Source organism: Manis javanica, chromosome 2, assembly GCF_040802235.1.
Source record: "Manis javanica isolate MJ-LG chromosome 2, MJ_LKY, whole genome shotgun sequence".
In the NCBI taxonomy this organism is placed as follows: domain Eukaryota; kingdom Metazoa; phylum Chordata; class Mammalia; order Pholidota; family Manidae; genus Manis; species Manis javanica.
The window spans coordinates 179,829,423-179,850,055 of record NC_133157.1 but is presented as its reverse complement, the minus strand read 5'-3'; the positions used below and the strand labels follow the sequence as shown (position 1 = coordinate 179,850,055).

Genomic DNA, 20,633 nt, shown 5'->3' with positions numbered 1-20,633 from the left:
GGCCTCCATCTGTTAGGGGAGAGGCCTATATACTGCTTTCTAGTTAGGAGGCACCTCTTTGATTGACAAGGTGGGGTAATGTGATTTACAGGTCTTTCTGTATAGTCATCCCTCCAGTGAGCATGTCCTTTCTCCATGCTGAGGTGTCATTTGGGCAATTCTTAGTTCTGTTCGATTGTGCACCCATTGGGATCTGGTTGTGGAGGAAGTCATCTCCCCGAAAGGCTTTGTTGTCTTCACATGGGATGCCCTGCCTGGGCAGAGTTTGAGCAGCTTTTTCTTTGAACCTTATCTTCCCCTTTTCTGGCTGCTTATATCTATCTTTCTACCTAACATTCTTAACAATTTTTTAAAAAAATTAGACCCTTATAGTTATTTATGCCTTGAATGGAAAGATAGTCTCTTCATTGATTCATAAGAAGCAAGAAATATGGCGCCCAAACATAGCAATGACATTTGAGGGAAGATATCAGGATGGGCCTCATTTGCCAAAATCTAAAATCCAAAGCATGCATGAGATTGTCCAGTACACAAGTTCAGCCTTGGTCTACCTCCTGAGAAAGTCAAATGGCCACCATATTTTAGTTGTTACTCTTGGGTGTCAGACAATCCCCTGCACTTTGACTTACACCCTTTTAAGCCAATATTGTTGGAAATGGACTGACCACAGGATTCTTTTAAGGGTCAGAATGTAAGTCTTTCAGATACTATATTATATGATTATGCAGAGTTGCTATACATTTCCCCAGGGATCAGAGAATTGCATCTCAATCCAAACAGGATCAAGATGAGACCAGGGATGCATCAACGGTAAATAATCCAGTGAGCAGGTAGGCCCGGTGTGAATGCCAAAGATTGCAGATATATAAACAGTACAATAGAGGCCAAAACCTCCCCGAGTCACGTGAGCGCTTGGATGCAGAGCCTGGGGATGCAGAGCTCTCCCAGCTCTCCTTCCTCCAGGGTCATTCTTATCTGGGTGCACTGGGCCCTCCAGGCCCCTGACCTCTCTGCCTTTGGGCCTGGTCGCAGGGCCTCCTCTGCCTCACAGCCTCAGGCTGAATCTGAGCCTTACACAAGTTCAGTCAGCTCCCAGGGTCAGCTTCCACAGCGAGGTCTGGCCTGGATCCTCCTCGTAAAAGGTTGGCTGGGCTAACATCCCCTATACCTGGAGCAGACTTTCCTCCCCAAGGCCAAGAAGTGGGCCTGCCTAACAGCGCCATGTCTACGGTTTTACCCCTACACTGGCCTGCGTGGGCCTCTTGGGGTCGTTGGCCGCCGTCACTCTCAATGCCCTTTAATTTTCCTCTCACAGCAAAAAAAGTGTGTCCCTTTGTGCCCCAAAGCCTCGGCCCCTCACTTCGCCAAAGGGGCCGCTGGTGTTGGGGCTCTTCCTCTCGCCCTTCCTGTTCTTCCTCACAGCCCTGTTCGCCCCCAGCCCCATCTCTCCCCCGTCGCAGTCTCCTCAGAGCCAGACCCCCTGCACCCCCTTCTCTCCCTTCCTCCCTCCCTCTCGCCCTCTCCTCGGCGCTGCGCTCCCGGCTTTTGTTGCCCGGGCTTGTTTCTAACTTGAGCGCGCGCTGGGCCGGGCGCCAGGTCACGTGCGTTGGTGACAACCTCTCGCGGGGCGGCCCCCGGGCGCCCGCGCCGCCGATTGGTGCGGTCGGGCCTGGCGCGGCCCTGGGGCGGGCGGAGCGGCCGATCAGCTGTTCCGAGCGCAGCACAACAACAAAAGGAGTGAGACGAGCCGGCGGCGGCCCGCGCCGACTCACCGGAGGGCTGGCCCGGCTTCGCGCCCGCCGTCCGGGGAGCCGCACCTACCTCAGCAGCCCAGCGCCCGTGCGCGCCGGGCCCCCCGAGCCCAGCGGAGCGAGGCGCCCTCTGCCTTCGCCGCCGGCCCCGCTGCGGGCCGGGCCCACGTAAGTGCGGGCGGGGCCGGTGTACAGGCGCCGCTCGCCCCCGGCCTCCGGCTTCCTGCCCTCGCTGCTGCCGGACCGGCGTCCCACGCCCTCGGAGGGTCCCGCGGGCGGGGGCGGCCGAACTCCGGCGCCGGGTGGCAATTGGGTGTTTGGTTTCTGCCTCCTCCCGGTAGCGCTGCCTGTTTTCTTGGCCGCGGACGGACCTCCTCCTCTTTCCCCTCCTCTTCATCCCCTGCACTCCACCTCCCCCTGCCCGCCGCTCGGTGAGGACCCGGCGTCCGGGGCTCCTGGACCCGGGGGCGGCGGCCACCGCCCCGAACGCGGCTCGCGGCTCCGTGCGTCCCGGGCCCTGCGCTCCTCGCCGCCACCCAGCCCTCCTAGCTCAGGGTCGCGCTCGCGAGCACAGTGGGCCCCGCGGTGACCCGGAGCCTTGCTGTTACCGGCGACCCGCCCCGAAGTGCCCTCCTGCCCGGTGCAGGTTCCTTGACCCTGCTCATCTTACACCTCACTATTGGAGGTTGCACCTGTGGCAAGAGCGCTTTACTTGCCCATCATAATTAAAATCTTAATCATTTTGATCACTCAGGCTGATGGAGCGCTTCTTGTGCGCCGCGTACAATGCTGAGGGCTTTGCATGCGTTGTCTCAGTTGATCCTCACGAGAATCCTATGAAGTAGGTAGGCTTTATTATCTTTTGGATACGAAACCGGAGGCCCAGAGAGATGAAGTAATGTACTCAAGGCCACACAGCCAGTTAAAGGGAAATGGTGTTTTCTCTTTCAAAGTTGGAGATGAATTTTAGCGGAGATCCCTCGTTTTTATTTTATTTCCTAATTAGACTTGCTCATTATCTTCTGTGTCAAGTCCACTTTAGAGTAGATTAAGGAAGGTTCCCTTTCCATGTGTAACTTCCAAAGACTTGGGCATATGTTGCTAAAAGAGCTTTTTCTGAATGCAAAGTAGTTTTGGGAAAAGGGGAGCAAAAGTGACCCATGGGGTCATTGAACAGTAATAGTAATGAGGTGCCCCAAGATCCTGAAATCATTTGCTTGGTAATTGAAATGCATTTTTCATTGCAGATATGAAAAGCACTGGGAAGATTTTGATTTTTAAGTTACAACCATTACAAATTCTGAACTGGCAGCATAATTTTCAAAGGCCTCTGTCTGGAACCAGGACCTTACTAATTTCTATGACCAAGGTCTCTTGTTTTTTCATCCTGTCTTTTGTTGTTTTCTGTGAATGCTCCCTCGATTGCTCCCACGTGTTCCTCTCCTTGGAATGGCCCTACCTTCAAAATGGAAGGTTAAGAGGCTATCATTACCACTTACTGCTGTCTACTGCTGTCTTTGTCCACCGACCTTCAGCCTTCAGGGCAGTCAGTGGTGGGTGCCTGGAAGCACTATTTCCCTTGTAGCTGGTTGAATAGGCAGGGTAAAAGTGGAACAAGCAAAAAACAACTTTCTTGGCTTGGTTTTTTTTTTCAGTTGAACTCAGATTTAAATTACTTGACTCAGCATATTTATTCTAAACTAGTGAAAGAGGGTGGGATAAAAAAGAAAGATCATTTTGAGGCTTCTATTCAGTAAAGATGTGTTTATGTTAGTCCAGCCACCTGATATTTCGAAACTGTCAGGAAGCCACAAATGTACACATAGTTAAAAGTCAGATCGTCAAAGCTGTGGGTTTTTTCAATTTAAAAAATGTTGATTTTGGAGCCGCCTACTGGCAGCCAAAACCAACTGAACAGTACTCTTCCCTCAAGTTGGTAGGGCCAGAGCTGAAGCTGGAAGAAGCTGAGCTGGAGAGATCATCTGCAGGGAGAAGCAGGGCCCTTGGAAGCAGACAGACTTAACACTCTGTGCTGCCTCCATGCCTGACCAGCTCTGTCACTTTGGAGCAAGTTACTTAATTCCTGAGCCTCAGTTTCCCTATTAGTAAAATGAAATTCCCAAGTCCCTTAGAATAAGTATTCAGTGAATTGTAGCTCTAATTATTATATAAACATTGTGCAGATGAAGGCACTCAAACCCAAAGATGCTAAATAACTTGCTCATAGTCATACAACTGGCTTGGAATGTTTAGTATTCCAAGTTATATTCAATATCTAATATCCCAAGTTAATATTTACTGGCTGCCTGCTGTGTATCAGGAGCTATTCTAAGTGATGCACACATAATCCTAACACTGGCACTACCCTCATTTAGGGATGAGAAAACTAATATCCTAAGAGGTTACTAAATAGCCTAGGTTCATGCAAGGGGCAAAAAACAAAGCTCAGATCTCAAACACAGCAGGCTGACTCCAGAGCTACACTGCCTGTTGGTTGGTTGTCTGTCTCAAAAATGAGAAAATAAATTACACTAACAAGCTGTTGCAGACGAGCAACTCCATTTCTAAGTTCTTAGACTAGAGTGTTCTTCCCCATAAGTGTTAAACTCAGCCAGCTTTCTCTGCCCATAGAGTATTGCTACTCATGTAATAACATGAAAAACACTGATGATGAAATGTTAAGTAACAAAGGATACAAAATTGTACATTCACTAGATTACAACTGTGATAAGAAACCTGTGTAGAAGAAAACACTGGAGGAAATACCCAGTATATTAACAATGATGGCAACTAAGGCAATGGAGTAATTATTTTCTTTATCTTTCTAAAGTTTCTATAATGTAGTTTTGTTCATTTTATAATGCAAAATACTTTTGTTTAAAGGAGGGGTAGAGGCATTTTAAGCCAGCAGAACAGGGACAAAGCTGCATTCTTGAAATGCTGGGGCCCAGATACTTCGTTTCTTTTCTTCCATGGGTGAGACTGCTTTGCAGAAGTTGGTTGGTTGAGGTTGGTTACTAGTGAAAGTTTGCAGTGTCCCAGAGAAAGCAGAGCTACCCCCACCTAGCCTTCTTTGCCTCTGCCTCTGCTAAATTCCAGAGCTATTTGTAAATTTGTAAATTCCTCTTTGGACACATGCTGGAATTTTGCTTTAGTTTTATCATTACCCTAGAGTTGTGAATATTAAAAAGTCAGTGGCATATGGTGAGGAGTGGGGAGTCTGAAGTTCTGCTTTGACTTTTAGCTCCCCTAGAACGAGCCACATCAAAAGTTTCCGTTCCTGGGCATGAGCCAATGTGCCTGGGTAAGGGCGGTCTCTGGGTCTTCAGTGGAAGGACAGGCCATCAAGATTTTAGAAAGATGTTTCTAGAATAACACTGCACAATAGAAATGTGAGCTATGTGTATATTTAAATTTCCTGGTAGCCACATTAAAAGATGAAAAAGAAACATGAAATTAATTTTACTAATGTATTTTATTTAGCCTATCTCAAATGACTATTTCAAAATGCAGTCAGTATAAAAATTACTGAGATAGTTTACATTCAGGGACACTAAGTCTTTGAAGTATACTCTAGTATATTAATTCTACACATAAAGCACATCTTAATTCAGATATAAAATTTTCATTGGAAATACTTGGTCAGTTCTGAACATACTTGCTAGTTTCCCAAAAATCAGCTTGTCAACTTTAAAATTTTAATTTTAAGTGGATTAAAGTTAAATGATAATTCAGTTTCTGAGTCACACAAGTCATATTTCAGGTGTTCATTTGCCTCATTGTGCCTGGTGGCCACCTCCCTGAGCAATCATGGCTTATCAGGGTCTCTCCCACCACTCCTTGTCCTTTGTGATGCCTATAGAAAGCAGGGCCAAAGGACCTTAGCATATAGGCCAGCCTCACGTCTTATCTTCATTGTGTAAGAAGTCTGAAGAGAGTGAAGGGTTGATCCAACACAGTCTCCCCATTTTTCCAAGGGTGAGACCAGTGCTCAGAAGGCCTAAATTGTTCAGCCACCTGTGGTGGAGGCAAGGCCAGACGCTCTCATGCTGGTGCCCAAGCCAGCGCTCCTTCCAACCCTCCCCGAGACTCCACTCTATGTCCTTCCCATGGGGCCTCAACAGGAGTGTGGCGTAAATACCAGCAGAGACTCAGGAGCAATGAGGATGAGCTCTCCCCTTGCCTGCAGGGCTCCTGAATACCCTGCCCACTCAAGGTTGGTTGCCCTTAGCCTCTGACTGCAGGAAACCGAAAGAAGATTGCCCTGTGTTGCGCAGTGCCGAGCTCCTCCAGAGATACCATTTGCATGTTCCAGGCATAAGCCAGCTTCCACCATGTGGGTGTGGAGCTGGAGCCAGAGCAGTTTGCCCACGGCTGCCACACCATAGGGGCCCCAGCTATGTGTTCTGCCTTGTAGCTGCTACTTCACTAATCTGGGCCCTAATGACTTACTTCCACACGACATCACAGGTGGAGGACCAGGTGCTCGTTTATGAGCAAGCGTTCCCCTGTGGGGTGTTCCCGCTCCACCCAGCATCTCCAGCTTCCTAGCTGATGAAGGCCCTCAGTCCAGCCCTATACTCTGGATAATTGGGATTTGTCTCTCAACTGGTTCAGCAGACACAAAATTGTACTTAGGACCAATATCTGTCTCCATAATTTAAGACAAATGGGGAGGATATTTTGAAATTGCTTTTTTCCCCTCATAGCTTATATGCACAAACTCTTTATTTACATTAGACTTTGTGACAGTTCATTTTTTGTGGTATAGCTAACACCACAGTAAGTCAAGCAAACTACATAGCCCTCTTTTCTAATAATTTACATAGAACATAAAACTGAATTAGAATTCTCATGAGTTCCAGCCTTTATGATTTGCCCATGTTGCTTTCCAGAAGGGTTTCAGGAGGACTGTTATGCAAGTGACACTTCCTGTTTTCCCTCTTTTAATAATTAATGGCTGAGGAAGACAGATTTTGGCCACAAAAATGTTCAAATGTCATTTATTTAACACACATTTGTACTGCACATTCGTAGTAGCATGCCAAACAGTTATAGCAGTCCAGTTTGCATGTGAAGATTGAACCAGAAGTCTCAGCTGAAGATTCTAACTACTACACCCAAAGATGATTGTTTTGAAAGTGGTATGTCAAGAGTTTGAAGTTAGATTCAAGGCTGACGCTTGTTGAGATGAAGAGTCCTTTAGTAAGATACTTTTCACCATCTCTCATCTCATGACTTTTTTTTTGGTATCATTAATAGACAGTTACATGAGCAACATTATGGTTACTAGATTCCCCCATTATCAAGTCCCCACCACACATCGCATTACAGTCACTGTCCATCAGTATAGTAAGATGCTATAGAATCACTACTTGTCTTCTCTGTGTTGTACAGCCCTCCCCATGCCCACACCCTCCTACATTATGTCTGCTAATTGCAATGCCCCTTTTTCCCCTTATCCCTCCCTTTCCACCCATCCTCCCCAGTCCCTTTCCCTTTGGTAACTTAGTCCATTCTTGGTTCTGTGAAATCTGCTGTTCTGTTCCTTCAGTTTTTCTTTGTTCTTATATTCCACATATGAGTGAAATCATTTGGTATTTCTCTTTCTCCACCTGGCTTATTTCACTGAGCATAATACCCTCTAGCTCCGTCTGTGTTGTTGCAAATGGTAGGATTTGTTTTCTTCTTATGGCCGAATAATATTCCATTGTATATATGTACCACATCTTCTTTATCCACTCATCTACTGATGGACACTTAGATTGCTTCCATTTCTTGGCTATTGTAAATAGTGCTGCGATAAACATAGGGGTGCATCTGTCTCAAACTTGATTGCTGCGTTCTTAGGGTAAATTCCTAGGAGTGGAATTCCTGGGTCAAATGGTAAGTCTGTTTTGAGCATTTTGATGGACCTCCATACTGCTTTCCACAATGGCTGAACTAATTTACATTCGCACCAGCAGTGTAGGAGGGTTCCCCTTTCTCCACAACCTCGCCAACATTTGTTGTTGTTTGTCTTTTGGATGTTGGCCATCCTAACTGGTGTGAGGTGATATCTCATTGTGGTTTTAATTTGCATTTCTCTGATGACTAGCAATGTGGAACATCTTTTCATGTGTCTGTTGGCCATCTGAATCTCTTCTTTGGAGAAGTGTCTGTTCAGCTCCTCTGCCCATTTTTTAATTGGTTTATTTGTTTTTTGTTTGCTGAGGTGTGTGAACTCTTTATATAATTAGGATGTCAACCCCTTATCGGATATGTTATTTATGACTATATTCTCCCATACTGTAGGATGCCTTTTCCACTGATAGTGTCCTTTGCTGTACAGAAGTTTTTTAGTTTAGTATAGTCCCACTTGTTCATTTTTGCTTTTGTTTCCCTTGCCTGTGGAGATATGTTCATGAAGAAGTTGTTCATGTTTATATTCAAGAGAGTTTTGCCTATGTTTTCTTCTAAGAGTTTTATGGTTTAATGACTTACATTCAGGTCTTTGATCCATTTCGAGTTTACTTTTGTGTATGGAGTTAGACAGTAATCCCGGTGTCATGACTCTTAAAAGTTTCTGTCATCCCATTTGTGTTGACAGCACCCAAAGCTGTGCTCTCAGATGAGACCATGTGCTTGAACTTCAAAGCTATGTTCAGCTGCCTTCTAGATGTCTCCAGGTACATGACTTAGATTTCCTAAGTCTAGTATGTCCAAGATGCCCAGCCTGTTCTTCTGCAGCATTCCTATTCCACTAAATGGTCCCACCATCCCCCCAGTTGGCCAAGCCATAACCTGGGTCACCTCTGACTTTTCCCTCCCCTCAACGTCTGGCTTACAAGGTGCTACAGGTTGTGTTCCCACCTTCCCCTATCAGCCTGCTCTACTGATGGTCCACCTGGATCTTGAGCCATACAAAAGTGCCACATTCTCAGTCTTCTGCAGGTTTTCACAGTGTTCCTTCTCCCCCTTCCTCCATTCTTGATCTCAGCCACTCACAATAAAGTCGACTATTGCAGGAGTTCTTCCCTGACCTCTACGTGCATGGATCTGAGGAACACGGTATTTCTGCTACTATCAGGAATTCATCACAGAACCTGAGTCACTACTGTCTCCCTCCCTTGTGCTGAGCACTACACCTGATGCATAATAGATGCTCAATAAATATTTGTAGAGTAATAGTTGACATTGACTGAGAACTTTGTGTGAAGTGCCTTGCTAAATAGGTTGCCTGCATTATCTCATTTCACAAGAGTAGGATTAGGAAGACCATCTAGAAGTGTCATAGGCAGAGTCTGGAGAGACACCAGGTCAGCTTCAACTAGAATGAGTGGGAAAGCAGTAGGCAGGTTCAAGCACATGTGTAGTTTGAGGCAGCAGGACTTGCTGACAGTTTGGATGAGGGGAGGGTGGGGACCAGGGGGATGGTAGGGAGCAAAAGGAATCAGGGGTAACTGCTAGGTTTTGGGGCTGAATAACTGCTGGATGCTGCTGCTTCTGACAGTATGAGTAAGAAGTTTGTGGGGGAAGAAGCTGAAAGTTCTCTTTGGTGTGTGTTAGCTTTGATATGCCCATCAGGTAACCACGGAGAAATGGATACATAGATCTGGAGCTCTAGAATAAGAGCAGACAAGACTGGAGTTCCTCAGAACTCACCAGAACTCCACGAGGTAAAACTGCCAACTGAAGTAGTGTGACTCCCTGCCTCACACAGGGTATGAGCAACAGAGCCTGCCTTTGAGTCCAGGTACCCTGACTGCTGGGCATCCCTGCTGCCCCTACACAGCCAGTGGTAGTTTCCAGTTCTAGTCACCCTCCACCTCAGTCTGGTCCAGTAACTTTCTCCATGCCAGCTGTGAGAATGTTTTGAAGGTCAAATCTGATCTGCCTACAGATTTTAAATGTAATTAGATATGCTTAGAATCATGCAAGAAGAACAGAGCAGAGGAGAAAATGCACCAGGGGAGGATGTGGCCTGGCATACTGGTGGTCACTGGGCTCTTGGTTCATTCTGCAGTTTTGGGGCAGTTGAATACCTAACAGCAAAGTCAGTGATAGTGTAGCTTTTGCTCCTCTATTTAACAGAAAAGCAGTATTTCAGCTTGTTCTACATCATTCAAAATTATCCCTTAATATAAAAGCACAGATATGAAAAAGAACCATCTCCTTTCACATTTTAAGATACTTGTAGGTTATGTTTGGGGACTCAAGAGACTGGGTGTCTCGTGTTTGACTTGCAGGAAGGGAACTGCTATAGCTGTAGGCTAAGGCAACTGCTTTCATCCATGGGTGTGAGTGTGTGTGCTTCTAAAACCATGTGCATAAATTAGGTAAATACACGCTGATTTTAAATAACCTTCTTCTGTCTCATTTTAGGGATAATGACTTCTTGCTTCTCGCCTAAATTACCACCTCCTGCACTTTAATCTCCCTTCGGTGCCATCAGGCTGACTGAAGACAGGGTTTGAAATCTCAGCTGTAAAGACATCTAGCCAAAGTCTCAATCTTGCCTTAACAATGTTCCAGAGACTGAATAAAATGTTTGTGGGTGAAGTCAGTAATTCTTCCAACAAAGAACCAGAGTTTAGTGAGAAAGAAGATGATGAATGGATTCTTGTTGATTTCATAGGTAAGATATTCTCAGCCCTTAATCATCAGAGCAAACATAGAAACTCTAGCATCTCAAATTTTGCATAAATAAGCAGTGACTCTCAAGGTATTCACGCCTTAAAATAAACAAAATGTTATCTAAAAAATAATTGCAGGAAACATCCTCTGCCAGATAATCAGTCAGTGAAATTGATTGACATCAGACTTACCAGTTTTGCAAACACCTTGATCAAATCAGAGGCATTTTAATAGAAAATCCTCATGCTAAATGGACAGTAACCTATATGGCTTATTATATTTGTTTATTCAGCAGAATAAAAAGTCTTAAAACCATTACTGCAAAGCTAACATAATCATACCTCACAGTGATACATACACATTAGGTGCTCAGAAATTTTATGATCATTATGAGTGAATATAAAGAGCTTTGCTTCTGACTTAAATAAAGGGAAGAGTATGAGCATCAGCTAACAGTACCATCTCTTCTTTTTCTGTGCTCTGAATGTGACGTCACTGATACTCATCCTCCTTTGGGACTTCACCAACACATGTGGACTACGGTCTAGACACTTGCACTGGGTTCTCAGCAGCAGAAGACGAGGAAGAAGACATCAGTGATGAGTCACCTACTGAGCACTCTTCAGTCTTTTCCTGTTTACCTGCATCTCTTGAGTGCTTGGCTGATACAAGCGATTCCTGCTTCCTCCAGTTTGAGTCCTGTCCAATGGAGGAGAGCTGGTTTATCACCCCTCCCCCATGTTTTACTGCAGGTGGGTTAACCACTATCAAGGTGGAAACCAGTCCTATGGAAAACCTTCTCATCGAACATCCCAGCATGTCTGTCTATGCTGTGCATAACTCCTGCCCCAGTCTCAGTGAGACCAGCTGTGGGACTGATGAATTTCATAACCCAAGTGGTCCCAGGTATGTTGTAAATATTTTACGTTCTCCATAAACAGTCTGCTTAGCATGCATTTTACTTATTTCTACTATAATTCAAAGCTAAGTTTTTAGAAGATGAAAGCATTCTTAGAGATTTATGAAAGTATGTGCATGGTGTACGAGTGGTTGGTGGAATGAAAGAAACTTGTTCATTTCACATTTTCAGAAAGGTTAGTTATAGCATGGCCCCAGTGATGTCTCATTTATAACATTCCATTACTGAAAGAAAAGAATGACACCTCTGCTAAGTATCTTAGAACATAACTGGCACTTTACAGACCAGAGCATGTGGGATATCAAGTTTGACAAGAATAGTATGTCTTTATTTTTTTTTTATTTTATTTTTTTTTTGAGGGGGCATCTCTCATATTTATTGATCAAATGGTTGTTAACAACAATAAAATTCTGTATAGGGGACTCAATGCACAATCATTAATCAACCCCATGCCTAATTCTCAACAGTCTCCAATCTTCTGAAGCATAAGGAACAAGTTCTTACATGGTGAACAAGTTCTTACATAGTGAATAAGTTCTTACATGGTGAACAGTGCAAGGGCAGTCATCACAGAAACTTTCAGTTTTGATCATGCATCATGAACTAAGGAATAGTATGTCTTTAAATAAAACTCTTACTGCATTCTTTCCTAGTAGTCCTAACTAAGTCACATTAAATGGCACTTAGCCTTGAAAACTGAGAAACCTTGAGCATGAAGTAAAATGGCAGTTTTATCAAAACACTGTTGCTCAAAGAGTTATTTTCTGCCTTACGGAGAGAGATTTCCTACCCAAATTATGTTTTCTTGTTATGTGTGGGTCCTGAGTGGTCTGAAAGGCTCTGAGTGGCAGATAAGTTGAGGGCCTGGGAAGTTTCAGGGGGAGTGCCTGGTCAATTAAGATTGATGTGTTCCAAAGCAAATTTACAGATGCTCCATGACCTTTATCCAGGAATATTCTCAAGATTGCTCCCCCCCACTAAAATAAAGCTGATGGCCATGTTAATTAACACAAAGTCTGGCTAGTCCATGATGCATGTTCCCTATGGTGTTACAGTATTTTGGAAATGCTGGCATTTACTTCATTCCCTTAATACCTGTCAAGGGTACAGGTGAATTGGAATCTTTGGAGCAGTTCAGAATATTCCTATGGTTATGGTTAGTCCTGTCATCCAAAGGGCTTCTTTTTGGATTGTCCAGGCTCCAACTCTTAACTGGACCAGTGTATATATCTTCTATTATTTCCTGTTTGCCGAATATAAACAAAAACCCAGGCAGCTCATTAATTTAACTTTACCAGAGTTTGCTGTACTCTCAAATCTTAATATTATAATCTTGTATGAGAATAAACACATGCTTGTACCAAACTGGAAAAACAATTTGCTTATATAGTTACCCAGGCTTCATATTGAATAGGATCTTTGAGGGGAAGTGTTACTTTAACTGGCACTTTATTCATCGCTGTAAGTTTATCAAGAGATCAGTGTTTCAAGCATGCCAACAAAAATTTAAAATATAGTTTTTGGGGAGGTGGTATTGATTTAATTGACTCACAGTTGATTCACATTTAACTTCTTCAGTTCTTAGAAATTCTTCCCACCTGATTCTGATCTTACCTCTAAGGAATTCCACTCAAGAATTTAACATGACTAATAGTCAATTTAAACTTACTGGCATTGGCATATTTACTTCTCAGTGTTTAAAGTGTGTGTTGTGTGTATTCAGCAGCTTTGTAAATAACTTATTATTACAGAAATATTATGTATGCATTGCAGAAAATTAGAAAGTGAAAATAATGCAAAAATTTAGAAATTCGGAGTGGCATTCTTGCTAGTAAGAGATGAATACTGTTAACACCATAAGGCGTGTCCTTTCAGGTTGTTTTCTCTGTATGTGCTCATGAACATGCAGATGTACACACATGCACTAAACACACACACACAAACACGTTTTTAACCTACATGGGATGATAGATATATATATATATTTATACACACATACAAAAGTATATACTATTTTATAATTTGCTTTTTTAGGCTATGATCACCATCTTTTTTCCAGTAAATATTTCACTTGATCTGCTACCCAAACCATGCTTAGATTTCCCTATTAATTCCCCACTATAATATTTCATCCAGTTTGAACAAACCAACATCCAGTCCAGGACCATGCAGTGCATCTGGTTATGTATTGCAATTTTGATGCTGTGAGAATGTTCATTTTTAGCATCCTGTTATTGCATCTTGTTATGTGTTTTGATATAACACATAGGATAGTTAAAACAAATGTGTACTTTTTCATACATAAAGTATCAAAAGAAGAACACACTTAACTTTATATGAGTTCTTTCTGAATATAGGAAAGTACTGCAAATTATTAGTTTTATAATGACAAAAATTTTTTTTAACATCCTTATTTTTGAATTTCAAATTCTTATAAGACAGGTCCATTAAATCAAGATAGACCAGGTGTTACTAAAATTAGGATGGCTGTGTAGTAAATACCTGTATTTTCTGAACAGGAAATAAGTATATATCTTTAGAAAGTTAGATTGCTTCCATTCCTTCTGTTCTCGCTGATATTACCATAAAGCATGTAAAAAATACAGTGCTTCATAATTACAGATAGCTTTCAGAGTGTGTGTTTTATAGCATTTTGGCCTTTATAAATATTGTTTGTGAAGGTTTATATGCTGTCATAATCTTGAATTAAGTAATACATGTGCCTTTAATGACCCATAGTAAACCAGTTTAATAAAGAAAAGTTGGCCACATCCTAACGGTAAAATTAAATAGCATTTTAAATCTTACTAGTGATTTAATAGTTCACCATTTAACATTTGTAGGGCCAGGAAAAGCTGCTTATAAGACTCACTGGCACAGAGTAAGTATATTCCCTTTGAGACTGTGTTATATGTGTTATCATTTGAGCAGGGAAGCTAAGGACTCAAAGTGCCCACCTTTTAAAAACCACTGTCCTTCTGTTAACTTATTTCTGTTAGTTTCTTATGTGACCTGCTTTAATTCTATTTTAAAAATACAATACATTGAAAGGTAATAGTGTTTTCCTCTAGTGACTATAAGCAGAATATGTAACTGCCCTTCCTGTGTAAAATAACCCTTAAAACTCTTGATGTTTTTGCATTAATATAGTTTAGATCTATTTGATTAGCTTGTATTATAGAAAACATATAATAATCATGGTTTGTCGTCATATTTTAAGATAATGTGTTCTTCAGAGGGTCTTTATAATATTGCTATGCAAATATCATTCCAAAATGTGCCGTGCTGGATATAAATTAAAAACTTAAGAGTTCTCTTCTATATTAAAAAGGTAGGTTTTTATCTAGAAAAGTGTTAAATGAGTAGAATTTCCTTACACATATTTCTTTTAAATATAGATTTAAAGCTTGTTTCCTAGAATATCATGCTCATAGACAGAAAACATCTGTGAAGGTGCTATTGGCACAGGGCATCGGTATTAACCCTGCCTCACAACCATGGTCTTTGGAGTAAGACCTGTGTTAGAATCTTGGTTGAGTCAGTTAATAATTCTAACCTTAACATCACTGAGCCTTAGCTTTCTGATCAGTAAAATTGGGAATTAAATTTTTTCCTTTTACAGTTATGGTGAGAATTAATATATAATAATATTTGCAAAAGAGTTGGCAGATGCAGATACTCAATAAATGTTAGTCCCCTTCCCAGACAAACCAAGATAAATGTGTTGCTGTGTAATTGAAATTCACTCAAAGTGTAAAGCATTTGTAAAAAATAGTAGTGTACTTAATTAACTACCTGTGGGTTATATGGCATATTTCTATGAAAAGTTGTCTTCTCCTTTCTACCATTATCAGTCAATACAGACACAAAATACATACTTGTGTCAGCCATGAGACACTAGGTTAGTCTCATTCAACCATAAACAATGTTGCATACTGAATTGCTACATAACTTTCAGTTTCCTTAATAACATACTCTGTTATTTAATACATGCCATTTTTTTTCTGTTTCAGAGTGGAAGCTCAGAATGAAATGGGGCAGCACATTCATTGCTATGTTACAGCTCTTGCTGCTCATACAGCTTTTCTGGAACAACCCAAGAGTTTTCGCCCTTCACAGTGGATTAAGGAACATAGTGAAAGACAGTCTTTGAACAGAAATAGCCTGCGTCGCCAAAATCTCACCAGGGATTGCCACTCTCGGCAAGTGAAGCACAATGGTTGGGCTGTGCATCAGCCCTGCCCACGTCAGTACAATTACTAAGAATTTCAAGTTTGGTTGGTTGGTTTCTCTCAGTTTGTGTATATGGTGTGGATGGGTGTGGATGAGCATGGATGGATGGTAAGATGCTGTCTCTTCACAGCCAACTGATAACCAGTCACATAATTTTATCAGTGTGTTGAGACACTATCTTGAAAAGCAGACTTACATGCTGTGTATCACATAATGCCTTGTTCTTAACATTTACCTTTCTGTAAATTTTTTCAGAATTCTTTTGGGAACATATCAATACAATTACAGTGTTTTGGTGTTTGAGGGTGTCTTTAAGTCTATTAAAATGTACCCGAGTTAGCATTTTAAAGATATTTCTTCCCAAGGCACTTTTCAATTTCATTTTATTCTGTATTACTTAATCTTTTGAGTAAGCAAAAATTTATTCTCAGGGTCAGCCATACACTTTATTGACCAGTACTTGATAATCTTTTTTGTATATAATGAATTCATATTTACACACTAACATGAGCATTAACAGGTGATAGTTGCCATGGATATAATGGAATTATGGCTGAACTTTCTTTTGAAAGAAAACTTGATATATTTCTGTGTGAATGGGTTTCTTTTCCCCAGATTAGCCGTGCAGTTCATTTTGGAATTCAGGTACATTAAGTGTTAGTGAACAGTGCATTCAGTAATTCCCTGTGTGACTGTGTGACGTGGTACAGACATTATAGGTATCATGGGACAGAAGCACTTGTCTCATATGCAGAGAGGTTAAATTAGACCTGTGAAATTATATTTGGAAAAATGTATGTCTCTAACTAACCCATTATTCCACTGTTTTAAGTCGTTTGGATTTTTTTCCTACCGGCTCTGCCCATGCACCACATCACAATAAATTCAGCTATAAATTCAGAAGTACTTGTCCAGGCACTTAAGTGATTCTCATTTTATCTGCCCAAAAGGAAAGAGATAGACTTTGCATTTCTGATGCAGTGATAAGCCCTCTGCCGTGGAGCTTGTCCTGCCAAATGGCCAGCCAGGCTGACGGTGAATTGTTGGTGACATACTTCCATAGCATTTAAATGAAGAGTGACAGTTTGGCTTCCTTGAGTTTTCGCTTTTTTTTGTTTTGACTTGGGCTTCAGGCAGAATCTTTAACCACTTTGGCCTGTTTCCTCCACCAGCAGGGGAGTAGTGACATTTACCTCCCTCAAAGTTGCTGTGAGGACTGCACATGATTTGAAGTGGGATGTCCAAAACTGAGCCTTGTGTGAAATGCCAAGGGCCTCTCTACTGAATCTAAGAACGGCATGGGGGCTATGGCAGTTCTTCTGCCACAGTGTTCTTCAGAGTGTTGGTGCTAATGAGGCCAAGGTGTAGGGTTCCAGTCACATGGAGGCCGGTTAACTCAACACAGAGAAAAATCCATTTCTTACCTCTAGCCACTTAATTTTTTTTTTATTAAGATATTATTGATATACACTCTTATGAAGGTTTCACATGAAAAAACAATGTGGTTACTACATTCACCCATATTATCAAGTCCCCCCAATACCCCATTGCAGTCACTGTCCATCAGTGTAGTAAGATGCCACCACTTAATTTTTTTAGCAGTTGTGATGGGTTTTGTTGAGCCATCCACAATCTCACCCTGATTTCTTCTGAAATTAAACACATTTACAATCCAAAGCAAATTCTACTGACAAAACAGTAGTATCACCTTCATAATCATACCTTATTTTTCTATTCCTCAGCAACCCTAATTAAATAAGTACATGTCTATACAAGGTTTTCAAGGAAAAAAGCAGCATAGAGTTATGTGAAGTATTACTGTATCTTTTTAGTAACCATGGGAGACTTTTCTAAGTTTAGAGCTGTGTTCTTTTCTAACCAGACCGGGATGTTTGGAGTCAGAAGAGGTCAAATAGCAGTTACATGGTGGCATTAGATTGTTCTTCCACTGGAGGTAATGAAGTGCCAGAAATGTCTCTTTAGAACAAGAGTTTAGATTCCTCTTCCCTCCTTTACCCCTTTATTTATTTCTTTTCTAAGTAGGGGCCAAGTCTGTAATGTTTTGTCAAACTGAGCTAGAAGTATTTTGTTACTATTTGTGTTTACCAGAGTTGGGATAAGGTAGAGTTTTCTTGAAGGTGTGTGTTTTACACCATGTCTGTTATAGGGCCATATGTTGGTAACTTGAAAATAGACCAGCTCAATGTTTCCTGGATGTAAGCCCCTGAATGGGGGGCCTCTCTTTTCATATATTACATGCAAGTTGTTAGTACCTCACAAGCTACAGAAGTTCAGCCTCATAATTTGTTCCGCAGCACATGAAACAGATTTGTATATAAAACTGCAGTGGTCTTTTTTTACTATTATTCTTTCAGATTTCCTGATACCTTAAATATATTTACATCTCTATCAGTTAATGACTTCTTGTTTGCCTTACCTGGGCCTAGTTTTTTATGTTCTATACCTGGAAAGCAAATAATTTCAGTCTTCAAGATGTTTTTTCAGGGTCAGAGCCACCTGATATCATACTGTGGTTTCTGTATCAGTATCTAAGGTTTCTGTTTGAAGTTGGCACATGTAAGAATTGAGGAAAGCAATTATGTAATTCTTGAAGTTCTTGGTCATTAGGTGTTAGGCACCTACTGTGTGCAAGATGACCGCAAAAAATGATGTTGACCTGTTAAGTATTCTTTGAAACATGGCCAAATGCAATTTATTATTATTATTGCTGTTGTAAATATTAGTGGTTTACAATGTGTATTAGTGGATATTCCTTAAAAATTCAAGCAATGAGAAATAAGACCCCTCAGAATTCAGTGCTCTATTTCTAAACTGATAATACAGAATGATACTTGGCTAAAGTCTGGAATATGTGGTGCACACAAGCAGTGCTTCATGAATGAGTTCCTTAGTTTTTATAAGGCACCATGTCTCAGAGTTAGCCTGTGTTTATTACTTTTTCTTCCTTAGCTAATTGAATTATGTACTGCACTTCAATTATGTAAATTGAAGATTAACCGTCCATTATCTATCTTCTGTGGCAGTGCATTTATATGGTTGGTTGGGTAGGGAATTTTTTTGCAGAAGGTGCAACGTGATTAGATTTTTGACTTCCTATTCCAGGGAGCTTTTTTTACATTAGTTTCTTATACATTTTTCCAGTTTCCATGCAAACAGTTCCTGTTTACATACCTTCTCTGTTGTATCAGTAGTTTGGTTCTAGTGAGGAGAGAGTTTGCTTAAAACTTGAGAGGGCTATTCAGCATCATCTCTTGTTTTTACTTATCAAATCTGTGTAATACACTGGTTTGTAATCTTTACGTCGTCATTGAATCCAATTGTCTTTGCTATTTCTCTTCCTCCTCAAGAATATATATTGTCTTTATATACTCATAAGAAAAAAGAGCAAAGGAAAGTATCTTTCTTATTCTCATTTTGAGTTGGAAACGAAATGAAGGACTTCAACTAGAAGATAAACATTTAAATAGATTAGTCGAGGAAGTTTAAGAGTTTTGAAGTCTTAGTTTTTGTTCTTAGAATCAGTTAAGAGACTGCTCCTTGTACTGGAGATACTAGCATATGTTCGCAATGTTACCTTAAAACTTTCTTTTGTAAGGCCCATATATACTGGCTAAGTTCTTTTAAAATTTGAGCTACTATCATGGATGGTTTCACTGCCAGCAGCCATGTTGATGCATTATAAACGGCATCCATATCTACTTATTTTAATGCTTAAAATTTTATATAAAATGCTTTATTTAGAAAATCTGCACGATGCAGTGGTGTCAGCCTTGCCATGTATCAGTTTCACTTGAAATTTGACACCAGCAATAGTGGTTCGGAGTAGAGGAAGACGTCCTGGAAAGCATCCAGATGAGGGTAGCCTTTTCTGTTTGCAACAGTATCCTTTACTTGGGAAGAGAAGTTAATCCAAGGAAGGCAGCTTAAGTGGTAGTGTTTGGTTCATCATTGAGAATTTTCTTTACATTTTAAAATCGTGTGATTGTTAAATGCCCAGTTTTGCTGTTTTGTTTTTTTTTTTTCCTGAAGTTTTAATATTTTGTCTTTGGACGTCTAAAAACCAAACCAGTCCTCGGGGGAGGTTAGAGGTGTGAATCCAGGCTTGGTGTGTGTGAGTGGTTTTGCTTGCTTTTTGGTTGTGTTTTCCTCCAGGGGCTGGGTTGGAACTTCAAGCAATCATTGTGTGTGTTATTTAACAAAAAAAAAAAGTGGCTTCAGTTTTTTCTCAAGTAAAATTGTGAACACATTTGCTTTTCAAGGCTAGCGCATCAATCAGTTGTAGAAACTAAAGAGTACTGCAGATTGTACTATGTTATGTGCCTTCGATGTGTTTCCAGACGCAATTTTTTTTCAACAACTTGAAAACTCAAAGGGACATTTGGTTAGCTTATATACTGTACATCAATCTATGCATAAAGGGCAGCTTGTTTTCTTGAGCCACTGTCTTAAGTTTTTTTCCGTTTTTATAAAAAAATTTTATACTGATTGGTTCATAGATGGTCAGTTTTATATAAGGTCTAAACAGTACAGCACTTTGCCAAAAATACATGTAGCATTGCTTCAATGTGTTTTAACACTTGTTCTTTGTAATTGGGCTCAGGGTGCATTTTGCACTACCTGGAGTTGTGGTTTTTAATCTGTCAGTAAATAAAATGTCCTTTCACTTCACATTTGTCAGATTCTTATTTTTATGGTCATTAACCTTAATACTAGGTACGACTTAAAGTACTTGTTTAGTTTTACTTGTCCAAATGGTGTGTTTAATGTGCACTTTAAGTACTTGTTTAAAACTTGTAAAAATTATTATATTAGAATTTTTCACCTAAAATGAGTAATTATTTAAGTGAACATGAATTTGAGGGTGGATCCCAGCCAGTAGCAATCTGTGTTCAAAAAAAAGAATTTAATACACTGGTTCTTAGCCATTTTTAGCGAGTTAGGTGAATCCTCAGTGGCTTTTTCCTAGGTAACTGCAGGCACAGTCTTAACCACTTCAAGCACCATGGACACCCCCAGTGCCCATTAATGTCCCCTATTGTGGAGCTCTAGTTTAAATAGGCCAGTAGACATTCAGAATCCTTGAATAGGAAACC

The 20,633-nt window shown here is 41.1% G+C and overlaps 1 protein-coding gene across 5 annotated transcripts; it reads left to right on the top strand.

Annotated features, from left to right (window-relative positions):
- Positions 1–1,705: 1,705 nt before the first annotated feature.
- TP53INP1 (tumor protein p53 inducible nuclear protein 1) lies at positions 1,706–20,208 on the top strand. 5 transcript variants are annotated; one of them, XM_073229853.1, is made up of 6 exons: positions 1,706–1,919; positions 2,506–2,592; positions 2,999–3,120; positions 10,116–10,368; positions 10,916–11,273; positions 15,300–20,208. In XM_073229853.1, exons 4-6 carry the CDS (start codon positions 10,257–10,259, stop codon positions 15,547–15,549), a joined length of 720 nt encoding a protein of 239 aa, XP_073085954.1. In that variant the 5' UTR covers positions 1,706–1,919; positions 2,506–2,592; positions 2,999–3,120; positions 10,116–10,256; the 3' UTR covers positions 15,550–20,208. The 5 variants fall into 5 exon arrangements, with proteins under 5 accessions (XP_073085954.1, XP_036851311.1, XP_036851312.1 ...); XM_036995416.2 differs by having other exon boundaries at positions 2,506–2,596; XM_036995417.2 differs by lacking the exon at positions 2,506–2,592.
- Positions 20,209–20,633: the final 425 nt, after the last annotated feature.

Coding starts and splice junctions, on each gene's coding strand:
- TP53INP1 (XM_036995417.2), top strand. CDS start 10,257: ATGTTCCAGAGACTGAATAAAATGTTTGTGGGTGAAGTCAGTAATTCT. Junction 10,369..10,915: donor GATTCTTGTTGATTTCATAG/GTAAGATATTCT, acceptor ACTACGGTCTAG/ACACTTGCACTGGGTTCTCA. Junction 11,274..15,299: donor CATAACCCAAGTGGTCCCAG/GTATGTTGTAAA, acceptor TTTCTGTTTCAG/AGTGGAAGCTCAGAATGAAA.